Source organism: Aquarana catesbeiana, linkage group LG01 (genome assembly GCF_042186555.1).
Source record: "Aquarana catesbeiana isolate 2022-GZ linkage group LG01, ASM4218655v1, whole genome shotgun sequence".
NCBI lineage: Eukaryota > Metazoa > Chordata > Amphibia > Anura > Ranidae > Aquarana > Aquarana catesbeiana.
The window spans coordinates 792,659,973-792,677,817 of record NC_133324.1 but is presented as its reverse complement, the minus strand read 5'-3'; the positions used below and the strand labels follow the sequence as shown (position 1 = coordinate 792,677,817).

At 43.5% G+C, this 17,845-nt stretch overlaps 1 protein-coding gene across 1 annotated transcript in view; it reads right to left on the bottom strand.

Annotated features, from left to right (window-relative positions):
• Positions 1-17,845, bottom strand: part of WWC2 (WW and C2 domain containing 2) — a 203,050-nt gene that overhangs the window by 24,701 nt on the left and 160,504 nt on the right. The window contains exons 19-21 of the mRNA XM_073606900.1: positions 13,539-13,631; positions 5,197-5,439; positions 2,291-2,418 (exon numbers count right to left, since the gene is read on the bottom strand). Of these exons, the coding sequence (XP_073463001.1) occupies positions 2,291-2,418; positions 5,197-5,439; positions 13,539-13,631 (464 nt within the window). The remainder of the gene's footprint in view (positions 1-2,290; positions 2,419-5,196; positions 5,440-13,538; positions 13,632-17,845) is intronic.

The following is a 17,845-nucleotide window of genomic DNA, read 5'->3' as shown; positions in this document are numbered from 1 at the left end:
CCCTCCAGAGGTGGTTCTGGCCAGCTCAGTAGATTGCTTTAAAAAAAGGCCTGCATTCTTTCCTAGGTGTACAGAATATAACTGGGTACTAACATTTTATAGGTAAAGTTGATCCAGGAAATATCCGATTGCCTCTCGAGGGATCAGGAAGGGATTTTTTCCCCTGCTGTAGCAAATTGGAGCATGCTTTGCTGGGGTTTTTTCAACTTCCTCTGGATCAACTGTGGGTGAAGGATTGTGTATATGGGATTGTATGGTTTTTTTTTTGGTTGAACTAGATGGACTTGTGTCTTTTTTTAATCTAACTATGCAACTATGAAAATGGTGTGATCTGCATTTTGACGATAAGAGAAAAAGGTGCCGATAATGGCACCGGAAATGCGAAAATTTAGCTGCAATTTTACCCCCATTTCAGTGTTCTTACGTCTGTTTTTCATAGGTCATGTGACTCAAAAACCGCATCAAAAACTTAACACGGGTGCGTTATTGATGCGTTTTTGCCACATGTTCAATGCATTTCAACGGGGAGGTGTGTTTTTGGTGCGAGTTTTTTAACTGACCAAAATTCAGCAAGCAAGATTTTAAACACCACAACGGAAGCGCAATGGACCACTGTAAAGACATACATATAATTACATACATATAATTTAAAGGGATACATTTTTCCTGAGCTTTTCTTGCTCTAAAAAGGTGCAAATAATGGCTGACAATAAATTCATATTCATTTAAATTCATGATATTAATTAAAAAGTTGAATACAATACAACTATATATAAAAATATATATTTTTAAAAAAAAAACTGTAATTTTTGGCTTTCGGTTAAGTGCATTCTGCATTTTCAGTTTCGGCACCAAAATATCCATTCTGTGCACCTCTAGTTAGTATGGCATACCTTTAGCCATCGATGATTCTGCTGAGGCACCCAGGGTTACCTTTAGGTTTTTTCAGGGATGCCAAAAATTTTATACAAGCCAGCAGGTAGATCAAACCTGCCTTTTAGTTACACAAAGCCACAGGCTTTTATTGTGCACTATTACAATATTCTAGCCGCTGGTGTCGTAACAACCAATGATGTCAGGCACCTGCACAGCATCCTTGTTCGCCCCTCCCCTGCTCCTCTCCATCATCACTAGGGTCACATAGCTGAATGAAAGAGAGAAACTGAAGGAGAAGCGAAACATTAGAATACTATTCAGAATCAGTGTGCAAAGGTGTGTTTGCTTTTGGAAGAATAAATCACCTCTAACGTTGGGTGTCGTATGTGTGTGGATGTTGCTGCATTATGTAAAAATATTAGTTCAGTTTTTTTTATAGCGCTGAATGGGGTGCCTCGAGACCAGAATTTTAGAGGGTGTCTTTACTGGAAAAAAGATTAAGAAACACTGATCTATAGGGTGCTTGTTTTATATTATACACAAAAGAAAGTAGAATTGCAATCGTGTGTGAAGAACTCAACAAGCATAATATTAGCTCTGCTAATACTAAAGGCTTTACATGATTCCCAGTGGGACAGTAAGGCCTCTTTTACATGGGCGGCTGTCCTGCCGCTGTTAAAAGCAAGTTTTGCTATTTTGAAATTCCAAGACCTCAGGCACAGCCAGCACTTGCAGTTGTAGATTAGCAGCAATTACGTGCGTTTACATGAAGCTGCGTTTAGCTGCGGTGGAACATTCTTGCCATTTCTGATGAGCTTCCTGTTTTTCTTTCCTTGTTGCCACTGCTATCCACAGGTGAAATAGTACACTGCAATTACCTGCGGTTATGTACAGATAGCTGCAATAAATCGGTCCTGGACGCAGTCAAATTTTTTTTTCTAACCACGCAAAACCCCATGTAACGAAACCGTCGCTAAACGCAGTGTGTGAATGGGGCCGTAGGAAAGCATTGTCAGAGATTAGGTGCGATAGATAACTTCATCTATCCACAGCTAAAAGCTGAATTCTATCCGCCCGTGTGAAGGGGGCTTCCAACAGTTCAAAGATCTTGTTGTTGCACCTGGGAAATCTCAGGGAAAACTGGCTAGGATTTGTCCCTTTTTTGTAGAGAAAAGAGAATGAGTATCCAAGTGTGCTGCTTTCCCCCACCAAGCTTTGAGAGAAAGTCAGACAGGTCCTGGTAGCACAGGAATCTGTAGATGGACAAATATCTTACCACTTCCTTTTCTGTTGGGACATCTGAATGGCCTAATTGACTGGTAAAGTGTATGATCCTCTAGACATACGAGGGAAGAAGCGTGTCTCACTTTCATATGGAAGTGCTGCAATGCAGTGTGAAGTTTCTAACTCTCACCTGAAAGATTGTACTTGTAGAGGCACTTTCTGACTCTGCTCCCGCAGTCTGCACACATCCTTGGAGGCTTTTCTCATTAATTTTTCAGCGCTAAGTCCTTGCTTTTGTTCCTCCTTTGATTGTTCAGCCTTCAGACAAATAAAACCACAATCTGTCATTTACTTCTGAGGAACCATTTGCTAGGATGCATTACATAACTTCAATTAGGGGGGGTATTGTATTGGAAAGTAACTATTTTATAGGCAGGTCACATTGCGCTAAAGAGCAAGAAACATAACATTGTGTAATAAGGCACACACATTTGCTTTCCATATGGTTTGAACTATCTTTTTAACCACACAAATATATTTTTCTATGCATCCACTTTATCGAGTGCTGACTGCTTATAATACTCAATACGGCATCTTCTATTCTCAGATTCCTTTCCATATATGTTGTAGTTCAACTGGCTAGATACAGGATTACTGACACACTAATGCTTCTAATGCTGACAAGGGTTTACTTTTATCACTGACTTTGAGCTAAACATACCCCCACTGACTAAACACACTGGCTAAACATACCCCCACCCACCCCACAGAAAACACCTTTTAAGACTATTACACTTGCCAACTGCTTTCTGCCTGAGCTGAGTGGAACTCAGTGGGAATTTGTAAATTCTATCACGTGGTTATAAACCTCAGACATGAAATATGAACAAAGCATACAGTATCCCTCTGGTGTTTACTGGCCTTAATGCAGAGCACTAAGTGTCATTGCTGTCTGCTGCTTCCTTCCTCTGCTATCAGCATGAATCACTTCTAACACATTTTTATGACACCAAGAGAAAAAAAGGTGACATGGGAGGAATGTTCAGATGATTTACAGCCTCAACTCTGTTCCTGTATGAAGGTGGTATGTCCCCTTCCCTCCTATCAGCTCTCGGAGCTCTCTTCACTGAGCTCTGCAGAGTGTAACTTTAGCTCTCCACCCCCTTTTATCAGACAGCTAAACTCCGGAAAAAACAAATATTGTCTAAACAAGCCATGAGAATTCTTACTTGAATCTTGGTGTGCTTTTGTTCCAAATCAGTGCAGTAATCCAGTGTGAAACTCCTCTAATAAAGACCAATCACTGCTCCTCTGTTTCTTTGTTGAGGGCTAACTTGTCTTGTATCCACCCCCTACTGTAGTTTTCGCCAGGCAGCCTGCAGCGGGTGAACCTCCTGGGTCCATCTCACACCTGTTCTATGCACAGACTATGTGCAGTACAGTAATGATGTCACCGCTACCTTTACAAACGGATATTTGGGCTTGCAAAGGCATTTGATGCTCACAACATGGATTTATACCCTTAGCAGATATTGAGGAATATACCATATTTAAAGTTTTTGTGCCCGCAATTTAGCTTTATCCCTCGAGTAATAATCACTTGGATTAGTAGTGCTTTAAGGGAGAGCAAGCTATACATGAAATCAAAAGTGTAATAAATGCATCTAAAAAATATAGCTAAAACAGCATGCATCTCCATTAGTATAATCATAATCATCTTATAAAAAATGATCCAAGGGTGGGTCTCAATGAATGATATATCCTCAATTCGTAATTTGATTAATCGCCTTTCTGATGCACAAAATACCATTATAGCAATGTATAGTCATAATGCAATACGTATTCTAGTTGTAGATGGACTGGCAATAGAAATATGAATGTAATTTTTTGCAAATCACAGTAAAATCCCCTACACTACAGAAAGGTCTTTATACTTGCACTGATAATCAGCAGATATTAAACAATATACTATAACATATCCATGTGTGATAGATAAGACAGATAATGTCAGTACAGTGCATCGTAATTCGTCTCATCTTTGAGCAATAGGTTTGGGCATCGATCCATATAAGCTGCAGTACATGCTCACATGCACAGTATCATTTTGTAACACAGGTGTTATGAGGGAGATGAGCCTATGCACACATAGCAGAAAGCTCCTCATTCACATGTTAATGCTCCAATATACTGACTGCTATCTTGCATGTGATCAAACTGACATTCATGTTAGGCTACTTTCACACTGGGGCGGGGCGCCGGTGTGCCGATTTACTGTAGTTTTAGCAGCGCTATTCGGCCGCTAGCAGGGCAGTTTTAACGCCCACTAGCGGCCGAAAAAGGTTTAAAACCACCCGAAAAGCGCCACTGCAGCGGCGTTTTGCCGGCGGGTTTGCGGCGCTGCCCCATTGTTTTCAATGGTAAGGGGTGCTTTAGGAGCGGTGAATACACTGCTCCTATAGCACTGCAAGGATGCGGCTTGCAGGACTTTTTTGACCGTCCTGCAAGCGCACCGCTCCAGTGTCAAAGCCCTCAGGCTTTGACACTGGAGAGGCGCTTTACAGGTGCTATTTTTAGCTCTTGTAAAGCGCCTCATTGTGAAAGTAGCCTTATAGTTCCAAATCTGTATCAGCCTAAACCACTTTGTGCTGACATGCACAGTTTATCAAGTTACACAGCTATTGTGAGTGAGGACATTCCGCACAGACATCACCTCATTTACATGTATATGCTCCAATATACTGACTGCAATCTTGTATCTGATCAAACGAATACAGTCATTGTATAGCTCCAAAGCTGAGACTGATACATTCATTGCACAGTGAATGTCCCACCTACATAGTTTTCAGTGCAAACTGCACTTTGTGTCTAGTCAGTGTACATTAGGAGAACCAGAAGCCAACACACTAGGCCTCACGTATTAAAGTACTTGGCACTGTGTCAGTCTTTATCACACAGCAAGATTTACCATTCCCAATATGGGGGGAAAAAAAACAAGAATGTGATTGGTTGCTTTACAGCAACAGATCCTGCCTGAAACAAAAGGACGTTTTCTAAATGATAATTCCTATAATACGGTTCATAGCAAGGTATTATTACCTTTTTTTCTGCTTGTTTCAGCAACTTCTGGAAGCGTTCGTCCTCCAGGACATATGGTGGTAGTTCAGTCTCCCCATTGGCTTTCATCTCCTCTAATCTTTGCTTTAAGTCTCTTAGGGACTGCAGCTCATCATTAAGTCGGCTCTGTCTAGTCCTCGATGCTTGCAGATCCAGCTCCAAGTCTAGAGAGGTCCTTTCGCGACATTCATGCATTGCTCTTCGTGTCATTGTTGGACATACGGGCTAATAATAGGCATACAATGCACCATTAAAAGAAATAATGAAAATTAACATAATTTTTCTTTTCTATGTACTTTGCTATATTTGCAAAAGACTCTTGACTCACTAAGCAAGACTGTTATAAAATCTAACGATAAATTTCACCATGTTCCCCATAGGTAAAAATGTATGGGGTCATATTCTGTATATTCTGCTTTTATACATTGCACAAATGGCATAAAAGAACAGCGTTAAAGTGAAATCCAAATACTATTGAACATAAATTTGGCAATACCATTCAATATGAATTTCCCAACAATGACTAATTATTCTTTCAAAAAGATCTTTTGGAGGGCAGTCCATTGCTCTAGGTCAGCGATACAAAAATGAGGTATTAAATATTCTTTTAGCAAAACAAAATTTCCAGCACAACAAAAAGTGAACATGTTGTACATCATCCATTTAATCTAATTATGAGAAAATCCTCACTATAATGATAAGCTTTTCTCAAATATGGCATGTCTCCAATTACCAAGTATCAGGAGTTACCTTTTATTTTCAATGAACCCGCTGGCTGAACAAAAAAAAACAAACAAAAAAAAAAAACACATTTCTCCACCCGCATAAATGATATGGAAGGAAAAATCCCTTAACTGGGACATTGTAGTCCAACAGCAGCACCTGCTGCTGTTAGAATACACTGATTAGTGGCTGGCACTGATAATTGGTTGCAGCTGCTGATTGTTGGAAATGATTCTGATATGTCCGTTTGCCTTTTGTAGGGTGGGAGTGTGCACATCAAATGCTGCTGGACCTGCTAAGTTTTGATCAGTGTATGGCCTGCTTAAGGGGAATGAGATATGTATGCTGAGGGTAAGATAAGCATTACAAAGCAAATTGTATCATATTTAGGCTAGAGTGGGCATTGTAAGGTTAAGTTTACACTTATGCAGGTACAGGAATGCATATAAATTGCACACATTCCCGCACCCACAGGCAAAACACATTTCTTTTCATCAGTAGTGCAGGGGTGCCATTAATTCTTAATGACAACCCAGGCGTTTTTGGGGGCATGAAACTGTGGTATTAAAGCACCATGCGGTTTCCATGCGGTTTTGAAAAAGGTGCTGGAACATTTTCCCAATGAATGGGCTTCTTTGCCCACCCAAACGCAGAACGCAGGGAATGCTTAAAAAATGTGAACATAGCCTCAAACAGGCTTTTGTTCACTGTGTACGTCTAGATTCAAAAGTGTATTTCCACTTTTGCAGTCAAATTTGAGAAAATCTTGATATATGTTTATTTGTTCACATTCACACAGCATACCTTAAAAAAACCTGATTTCTTATGTTTAGATGTTTCTTAGGAGAAGGTGTTATGGCTGACTGCAAGCATTCCTCAGCAACCCAGCGAAAGAAAACTGTAGTGAATACCAGGTTTAAGGCAGACCATACACTGTGAAAATTTATTTCCTGTCGCATCATGGCAGCATACACTTTGGGTTGTGACTCTGCCCCTCACAACCTGATAGGACCACATAGCTATAAGTTGTAAAGATGGCCCCCGCCCCAGTATTCTCTTTTTTTTCCTCACCTGCAAGGACCAGACGATGTCAGAAGCACCCTCTTACCGAATTCGCCCCAGCCAGGTTCTAGCCTCTCCTGGATGGAAGTCCTTACCTGTACAGCCTCTAAATGAGCTAGATGGAAGGAACCCCACTCTGGTGATCTCAGGGGTATGTTGCGGCTCCAGTATAAGCCTTAAATAGGCTTAGTTGTGTGCAGCGGTCTCCATTACTCTTTTCATTCTTCGGTGTGTTTTCCTGGGTGTTGTAGTCCCTCTGTGCCTCCCCCTGGCTCGGCGAGCGTCTCGGCACTTCCGCGCATGCGCGGTGTGCGCTCTCAGGGCGGCCTGGAGTTGCCAGGTTCCAAGATGTCGCCGAGCGCATGTGCGGGCGGGTCGTGACCTCGGCGGCCATGGCGCTTCTTTTAAATTTTAATTAGTCAGCCCTACCAGGTCATCAAGGTCGTCAAAATCAAGACGAAGAGAGACCTCACGCAGGAGAAGCCGCTCCAGCCATAGGCGAAGTCGCTCAGCCCACAGAGGAAGCCGTAGGAGGGTGTTCCTACTCTAGGCATAGAGTCGTTCCTATCACAGGAGATCCCCTGCACGTAGACGTCAGTCACCTGCACATCCCTCCCGGCCAGCAGGGAATGCTTGCTGGGTATGCGGGGCCACAGCCTTACCGGACAGACTGGCCTGCCGCAGATGTATGGATTAAGCCACCAGGGAGAAAGAGCTGGTTACTATAGAACCTACTGGAGTCCCTGCTCTGCATGTCTCAACTCCAGATGTGGAGGTTACAGCTGAGAGCGCCTCACCATCCCATCCCAGCACGTCAAGGGAACAAGAATTCCCGTCAGACGATGAAGAGCTGGAGGCATCAGCCGGGTTTGATTTCTCGCTCATAGGACCCTTTGCGAAGTCGGTCAAAGAAGCGATAAACTGGGAGGAGCCTGAGGAGGTACAACAAAAGCAGAGGAAGTATTTCCTGAATCTCAAAAGAGTTCCGGAAGCCTTTCCATTCATAGAGGAGCTGGATGAGCTTATTAAGGAAGAATGGCAGAATCCGGAGAAGAAAATTAGTCTTTCCAAAAGACTTTCTAAATTGTACCCTCTGAAAAAGCCCAAGGTATCTCCCTTGGTTTCCCCTCCAGTGGTAGATGCCTCTTTGAGGCTCCTAGCCAGGCACGTGACGCTCCCCATTGAGGATGCAGTGACGTTCAGGGATGTGCTGGACAGAAAGGTGGATACGGACCTCAAGAGGGCTTACCTTTTTGCAGGGGGCGCCTGCAGACCAGCAGTGGCACTGGCCGCCGTTGGGAAGACTATTTCCGGTTGGTCATCGAATACTGCAAAACTCGTCACCGAGGGCGCTGATCAAGACCAGATCATCAAGGCCTTACAAGAACTCAGCCTAGCAAGGGACTTTGTGGCGGAAGCTTCCGTAGACACTATTAGGTCTGCATCGAGATCCATGTTAGCCACTGTAATGGCCAGGAGGGCGTTATGGCTTAAGCCCTGGTCGGCCGACCCTGCCTCAAAATCTAATTGGTGCCGGATTCCATATTACGGGGTAAACCTCTTTGGCGCAAAGCTGGATACAGCAATTTCTAAAGTGACAGGTGGGAAGTCAGGTCTTATCCCTTCAGATAGAAGATCAAAACAACAGAGGGCGCCTCCCTTTAAGCGCAATCTCCCGGAAAGATACAGGGATGCAAAGTCCTATAGGCCTGGGAAGGAACACAGGGGAAACTTGGAAGAACCCTCAGACGTCCTTCCTCAAATTCCAAAAACCCAAAACTCCTGCCTCCAATGAACAGAAACCTTTTTGAAGGTACGCCCGCCCAACCAGCAGTAGTGGGTGCCAGGCTCACAAGATTCAAGCTGGTTTGGGCGGAAATGATAAAAGATCCATGGACAGTATCCACCATCCAGGTCGGTCACAGGTGGTCATTCAAAAAACGCCCCCCAAGGGGTCACTTCTGCGCAACCAAGCTCCCTCCTTCCAGAGAGAAAAGGCTGTCCTTGGTTCAGTATATCCAAGATCTGCTACAGAAGCAAGCAATAGTGGAAGTCTTACCATCCCAAAGAGGGCAGACTTTCTATTCCCCACTCTTCCTAGTAAGAAAGAAATCAGGGGACTTTCGTCCTGTCCTGGACCTAAAAAACCTCAACCGGTCAATCCGGGTAGAAACGTTCAGGATGGAAAGCCTACAATCAATCCTCCAAGCGATAAATCGGGGAGATTGGATGCTTTCGATCGACCTTCAGGACACATACTTACATATCCCTATCCACGCAGAGTTCCAGAGATTCCTCCGTTTCACTATAAGCAGTTGGCACTTCCAATTTAAAAGTCTCCCGTTCGGGATCTCCACCGCACCCAGGACATTCACGAAGGTCCTACTGCCTGTTATAGCCCACTTGAGAGAGAGAGAGGATTGAGAGTCCACCATTACCTGGATGACATCCTGCTTCTTTCGGACAACAAGGAGTCTCTCATCCAACATCGGGAGATCCTGGTCTCTACCTTACAGTGCCTAGGGTGGTTAATAAACTGGAAGAAAAGCAGTATCCATCCCACACAGAGAATGGTCTTCTTGGGGGCCGAACTAGACACGAGAGAAAACACAGTAGAGCTTCCAAGGGAGAAGATTCCTCCTCTGATCCAGAAGGTGAAGAAGGCTATCTCGGCCAAGAGACTACTGGCCAGAGCATGCCTCAGTATCCTGGGCTCCTTAGCATCCACCATTCCGATGGTCCAGTGGGCGCAATGGAACTCGAGACCTTTCCAAATTTCCTCTCTGCGCCAGTGGAACGGTATCTCAATGTCCCAGTCGATTTACATCTCTCAGGAAGCGAAGCAATCATTGCTGTGGTGGACACGGTCTCGCAACTTGGGAAGGTGCAAACACATAATCACTCCTTACCAGGAGACGGTGACCTCAGATGCCAGTCTGCAAGGGTGGGGAGCCCACTATCAGGACTACGCAGCTCAAGGCCGCTGACCATTCAGGACACGGGATTAAGTGTCAAATGTGTTGGAGATGAGAGCAGCATTTCAGGCCCTCCTGTCCTTCAGCCCCTTCTTGAGGGAGAAGCACATTCTTTTGAGGATGGACAACAAAGTTGCGGTTGCCTATATCAACAGGCAGGGGGGCAACAGAAGCAGGTCCATGATGCAGGAGGTCCGTCCTGTTCTAGAATGGGCACAACTGAACCTATCGAGTTTAAGGGCAGTTTATGTATCGGGAGTCCAGAACGTGTTGGCCGACTCGCTGAGCAGGAATTTCACCTCCAACCACGAGTGGTCCCTGAACCCACAGGCCTACTCCCTCATATCCCAGACTTGGGGTCCACCAGAGATAGACCTGGCCGCAACCCCGGAGAATGCGAAATGCCGGAGATTCCTATCGAGGATACCATTCCCTTCGGCGGAGGGGACGGATTGTCTTCTGCACCCCTGGAATTTTCGTCTAGGATACATCTTCCCTCCAACTCCACTCATAACGAGGTTTCTCCTGAGACTCAAGGAGTCATCGGTGCTGGTGGTGGCAGTGATTCCCTTCTGGCCGAGGAGGCCATGGTTTACCACCCTGATGCAGCTGAATACGGCAGATCCCCTGCCTCTTCCGTTGTCATCGGACCTACTCTCCCAGGGCCATCTTCTTCACCCGAACCCGGAGAAGCTACATTTGATGGCCTGGAGACTGAAAGGGCTAGGTACCTAGAGCAAGGCTGTTCCCAGAGGGTGGTGGATACCCTACTCCAGGCCAGGAGGCCTACTAAGAATAACATGTACAGGCGAGTCTGGGAGAAGTTTATCGCCTTCGCTCAACAGCAAGGTTGGGACTCATCCTCACCATCAGGGTCACAAGTCCTGGAGTTCCTTCAACTAGGCTAGAGAAAGGTCTCAGATCAAGTACCCTAAAGGTGCAGGTCTCGGCCCTGTCCACCTTGACAGGAATCAGATGGGCACAAGATCCCCTTGTGGTCCAGTTCCAGAGGGGCCTGTCTGAAGTTGAGGCCTCCTAGGAAACTTTCCTTCCCAGTCTGGGATCTCTCAGTCGTACTGGAAGCCCTATCTAAGGAGCCCTTCTTTCCTAATGAGAACATATCCTTATGGGATCTGACGCTGAAAATATCATTCCTGATAGCCATAACATCGGCTAAGAGGGTGTCAGAGATGCAAGCTTTAATGGTCAGTGATCCATATCTGGTTGTATTCCCAGACAGATTGGTCTTAAGACCTTCGGACCGGTTCATCCCCAAGGTATCCACCTTCCAGCACTCAGTACGGAACAGGGCGATCCTCACCCACTGGATGTCAAGGGTAATGTCCTGGAGTATCTCTCAGCTACCAGATCCATCAGAAAAATGGAAAGTCTCCTAATCATTCCGCATGGATTCAGGAGAGGTCAAGCAGCATCCTCACGCACCATTGCGTCATGGCTGGTGAAGACCATCAAAAAGGCCTATTCAATGAGTAGTCATCAAGTACCTGAGGGCTTAAGGGCACACTCCACCAGGGCAGTGGCAACCTCCTGGGTGGCATATTGTAGAGTCTCGGCGGACGGAGACAATTTGCAGAGTGGCCACCTGGTCTTCCAGGAACACCTTTATGTCCCATTACAAGGTGGATTCCACCTGCTTATCCACAGTGGATTTCTGAAGATCCGTTATCCAGGCCAATTCGTCTATTCTTTGTTAATAAACTTAGTTTGAATTCCCACCCAGTCTTTGCGAGTTACTCCCCAAAGTGTATGCTGCCATGATGCGACAGGAAAACGGAAAATTGTATACTCACCTTTCCGTAATTTTCCTTTCCTGTCGTATCTTCATGGCAGCATACAATCTCCCACCCGTCTAAGGTGATATATACGGAGAATACTGGGGTGGGGGCCATCTTTACAACTTATAGCTATGTGGTCCATTCAGGTTGTGAGGGGCGGAGTCACAACCCAAAGTGTATGCTGCCATGAAGATATGACAGGAAAGGAAAATTACGGAAAGGTGAGTATACAATTTTCCGTTTTCCTGCAAGCACAGGTTGATTTCCTCATCAACACAGACAGTGTCGATAGGGGAATGCCTCCCGCAAAGCCATTGTATTCTCCCAGCAGGGGAAGCCGTCCCTGCTGGGAGAAGACAGTAATTATTGCTAGTGGCTATACCAGCCATTAGTGGCAATTGCAAGTAAAATCCGGCAGGCTAGTTGTACTCAAGTTTATCGATGGATCAACTTGGTACATTCAGCCTGCTCATACATGGTTCGAATCAGCAGGAACCGGACGAGATTCGAACTGTCTATGGCCGGCCTAAATAGTATTTTTTTTTTTTTTTTTTAGTGCTGCAGTTTCCAGAAAAGAGCATCTAAACAAGGCATTTTTTTTTTTTTAATGTTATGCTTTGTGAATTGGAACATGTAAGTGAAAATACACTAACTCTTTCAAGTGGCCTAAACAGAGGACAATGCAAAGGTTTTGTTTCCCCTTTGTTGTGACAATCTTAAAATTGCCTTTTATAAAATTCTATGTAGGTTTTGTAGATTGTTGTTTATTTCTTTGTGCCTGCTATCATTTTATGTTTTTTGCATAAACATAAATTGCAATAAAAACAGCAAAATAATAATATTCTAGAACAGTTGCGAAATACATTTGTCATTGTATCTGTTTGTCCTGTAGGTCAGTGTCTCAGAACATATTCTGCTGAAGTCCATAAGGCTGGCCATACATGGTCGAATTTCGAAAGAATTTTCTTTTGAAAATCAGAAAATGCATGCGTTTTGTGATCCGATGGTGCCACCATTGATTTTGAAATTCGGCCAACCAAGCCTTCAATTTCACCTCATGTTGCTACAGAAAATAATTTTTGTGGCTGGGAATCTTCTTTTCTTGCACATGTAAATTTCTTTTTTCAATTACATTTCTTGCACAATTCTCCCATCATTGATTAGAAAATCGTTCATTTTTCAAAAAATTTCCAACGTGTTCGATTACTCAAATTTGATTGCAGCATGAAAATCAGCTGTTGCTGCAGCCCACTAATGGTGCGAAATACGAACAAAAATTCTTAGAAATTCGACCCATGTATGGCCTGCCTTAGACCAGAATTCAGCACAAAGTTCTATCTGCCCAAGAAGTGGAAGAAGCCAAAAATTGGAAGAGGACCTTAGAAATGTAAAGGTTAAAAAAAAAAAAAAAAAAAAACATTACTGACAAATTACCTATATATTAAAGGACTGTTTTTTGGTGGAGCTTTTATTAACAAAAAAATAAATAAAGGGGGGTGGGGGGTTGGAATGCTGAAAAAGGTGCGACGCCTTTACATAATTGCACTTTACATTAATTTTACACACTCTTACAAATGATACACACTGGCTTAAAATAAGCCTTGGGGTGTCATTACACTGTCACATTGTATTTAGGTTACATTTATTATGTTTGCAATTTACAATTAATCATGAAAGAGTTTACATCAGCAGATATTCTAGGAACAATTATTTCATACAGCCACATACTTGTATATGTCTGTTGCTTATAAAATAACCTGATACATACCCTCTTTACTCGCAGACTGCGTCGTTCTGTTGCATTCCTAACAAAAGGGGACTTCTTTCCAAGAGTTGAGCTGTCACTATCACTTCGATTCAACTGTAAAAAATATGTCAGTTATATAAAAAGAAAATGATAAAAAGGGTGCATCTAATTTCTGAATTAGCAAGGATTTCTTATATCTAACAGAACAAGGGCATGAGATGGTGAAGGCAGACAGTGGGGTCATCGGACAGGGAGAATCCTGTGGTTTGCTTTATTATTTTAGTAACCTGGTTCCAAAAAGGTAAGAGCAGAAGGCAGGCCCAAAAAACATGGAGAAGGGAGCCCTGATGGGTACCACAAAGCCAACAATTAGGTTTTTGCTGTGGAAAGAATTTAACTAAGGTCAGTTGAGTCCTATACCAGCTGGCAATGACCTTGTAGATTTCCTGAGATTTATTGCAGAAAAACAAAAAAACAAGGATTCTGTCTTTTTAGTTCTCGGTAAAGGAACACTGCAAGTAATTTTCCCAGGTGATGAGGAACCTAGGGTCACCTCTTAAGATTGCATTCATTACTATTTGGTATGAAGAGGGCAAGGAGTGCCTCATGTCTCCATCTTCTTGGCAGATTAACCCAAAAGGTGTCAAGTCCCCTGTGAGGTTTTGGGAGAGAATGCAGAAAGTGCAAAAGTTAATGATGGCGTTTCATCAGGATTTGGCGACCCGTCAGAATTTTTAACTGCTTTTAAAATTCAACATGTAAATAGTCAGTCGGATTTCTAAATACTGTATTTCACCTTATAAGCTCCATTTACTGTTAAAAATACATGCGAAATGCAAAACTCTGTTGGGTGTAACAAGTTGCCCCTTCTAAGTGTATCCTTACTGTGGACGAGTGTGGGGTGTAGCAAGATGGTGGCGACGGAACGTCACTTCCGTTACAAATTCTGACAGGTCGACGAATCTGACGAAACACTGGCACTAAGTGCCTAGTGTCGGGACACCATAAGTTGCGGAGACTGCAAAGAGCGTGGCCCAGTGGGGTAAGGATATGAAGTATGAAGCGTTACCTACCCCTTGTTCAATCTAGGAATAGAATATTGGGTCACTCTGGCCTGGGAGGAACTCTGGCTGGCCAATGATGGGTGTCAAGGGAGAAGGGAAACTCCTGACATTAATTAATGAGAAGAACCATTCAACTTCCTGGAGTGTTGGGCCAATTAACTGGTTCAGCCTCGGAAGATTTTATCCCCTTCCTGACCAGAGCACTTTTTGTGATTCGGCAAAGCGTCACTTTAACTGACAAATGCGCGGTCGTGCGACGTTGCACCCAAACAAAATTGACGTCCTTTTTTTCCCCACTAATAGAGCTCTCTTTTGGTGGTATTTGATCACCTCTGCGTTTTTTATTTTTTGCGCTATAGACAAAAAAAAAAGAGCGACAATTTTGAAAAAAAATGCAATATTTTTTACTTTTTGCTATGATAAACATCCCCCAAAAATATATATAAAAAAACATTTTTTTCCTCAGTTTAGGCCGATATGTATTCTTCTATACATATTTGGTAAAAAAAAAATAAGCATATATCGATTGCAAAAGTTATAGCATCTACAAAATAGGGGATAGTTTTATGGCATTTTTATTATTCTTTTTTTTTTTTTTTTTTTTTTACTAGTAATGGCAGTGATCTGCGATTTTTATCGGGACTACGACATTATGGCGGATATGTTGGACAATTTTGACACATTTTTGGGACCATTGGCATTTTTACAGTGATCAGTGCAATAAAAATGCATTGATTACTGTAAAAATGTCACTGGCAGTGAAGGCGTTAATCACCAGGGGGCGATCAAGGGGTATCCCTATGTGTTCCCTATTGTGTGTTCTAACTGAAGGGGGGAAAGGACTGTGCAGGGGAGATGACAGATCACTGTTCATACTCTGTATGAACAGACTGTCTGTTCTCCCCTCACACACAGATCCCGGTTCTCGGTGTGCCCCGAGCAATCACGGGAGCCCGGCGGTGATCGCGACCATGTACCCCCTAGTGGCTGAATATGTTACCGACGTAACATGATGGAGATTCGCGCAGCCGAGCCATGTTGCCGCAGTACAACTAAGGCGGCTGGTCGGCAAGTGGTTAATGAATGTTTGTTCAGAAATCTGGTTAATTGTTTTTCTGCCCATGGGAGTCCTGACAATGGAACAGGGGAGCAATCCTATTCAAACTGGACCCATGAATTGTAATCACTGAGTCTGCACCAGTCGATCCTCCTTGCCATATGGACTACAATGTAATAATATGCTGGGTCTGGTAATCCCACTAAATTCCTCATCTTTAGCCTAGTCAGAACATCCTGGCCTAGGTGGGGTGCCCTACCTCACCAGACAAACTTGATGGATTCTGGAAAAAAGCACATGGAACATGGATCGGTAATGTTTGGAATAAGAGTAGCCATGACACTATGTTCATTTGGAAGACATTTCACCCCCCAATTTATGAAAACGTATTGTTAATCCAGGATTCTAGGTCTCTCCTCGGTGTGTAGGAAAGCAGGAGGTAATTCAGTTTAAATAACAGGGAAGGGTCTGCGGAGATATGCATGTTCGGGTATTTGATAGATTGTGATGCCCAAAAAAATCGGAAACTAGGCTGGAGGTTCCTCATGGTGTTTTCCTCTAATAACACGGTCAAAGCTTGGAATTTCTTTAGGTTTACCTTAAAGTTGGATAATGTACCATATATGTGGAGTTCTTCTAGGAGTGATAGGAGAAAATGTATCAGATTAGCAATATAAAATAGCTGGTCATCAGCATAAGCTGCTACCTATGGTGGTATCCTCGAACTGAAAGGTCAGAGATATCAGGGTTAGACCTAAGATGTTGCAGGAAAGGTTCATGGGTTAACATGAAGATTAGAGGTGAAATGAAATGTGGCACATTTGGTCCCAATAATCTGGACAGTCCCTGAGTATTATAAGGCTTTTATCCAGGTAAGTATGGGTTCTGGTACTCCAATATGGGGCAGTGTACAATGCATGAAAGTCCAATCATAAGCATGGGGATGGACAAGATTCTAGCCTTGATTATATTAATTCTATGAATGGTATTGTCCCACGCCTCCCTTGCAGGGATGAAACCAACTTGGTCTGGTTTCATCTATGGTCTTCAGCTATGAGTTGAATAATCAGGCTGAATCTATTTGCTATTATTTTGGAAAAAAGTTGCAGGTCACAAGTCAGTAAAGATAATGGCTGATAGCTGGCACATTAAGAGGGGTCCTTGCCAGGTTTAAGAATTACTGATATCTGGGCCCGCAATGAGTCAGACAGTTTAGGGTGGTCATCTAGTATTGCAATAAATGCCTCGAGGAAATAAGGGAACAAATGAGGCAAAAGGGTCTTGTAATAAGAAGTGAGGCTGTTCAGGAGACTGGTCGTAAAAGTTCTCCAGCTGAAATTGGCTGTGCAGGGGATATTTATTTATCCGTAGTCAAGGCAGGCATATTAATGGATGACAGGTAGGTTTTTATATCAGTCAAATCTATGGTCCAGCTGGGTACCCTCCATGGGCAAATTTAAATTGTACAGATTGGCATTGTAGGACCTGAATGTAGCTGCAATGCCTGCCGTAGTGTGTAATTTGGTGCCTGAGGTGGAGGATACTGCAGAAATTTAAGTTTGGGTTCTGCAGGATTTTAAGGCATGAGCGAGAACTCTATATCACTTTATAGCCACAAACTTTTGATATCCTGTTTTAAACTATACAAAATAAGTTTTAAGTACCGCTTTTGACCCTCCTGCTTTCCCCCCTATCTTCTCTACGCTCTGAACAGCTGCCCCTTTTGCTCTCCCCAAGTTACCCTCTTGCTTGTAGCAAATGCACTGTATAGTCTAGTCCTACATTTCATCACACTCTAGATACACATTAACCACTTGATGACCAGCCAGAGCAGTTTTACTGTGGCAGAATGGCACGGCTGGGCGCAACAACATTACCTTGCTTCGCTTCGCCTTTTGGCCACTAGGGGCGTGTGCCAGGGGGTGATGCGAGTGCCCGGCTATGTATGAACACCGATCTCTCTCTCCTCATAGACAGTCCCATCCCCCCTACAGTTAGAACACAGTGAGGGAACACAGTTAACCCCTTGATCGCCCCCTAGTGTTAACCCCTTCCCTGCCAGTGACATTTATACAGTAATCAGTGCATTTTTATAGCACTGATCGCTGTATAATTCTCAATGGCCCCAAAAATGTCCGATCTGTCCGCCGCAATATCGCAGTCCCGATAAAAATTGCCGCCATTACTAGTAAAAAAAAAAAAAAAAT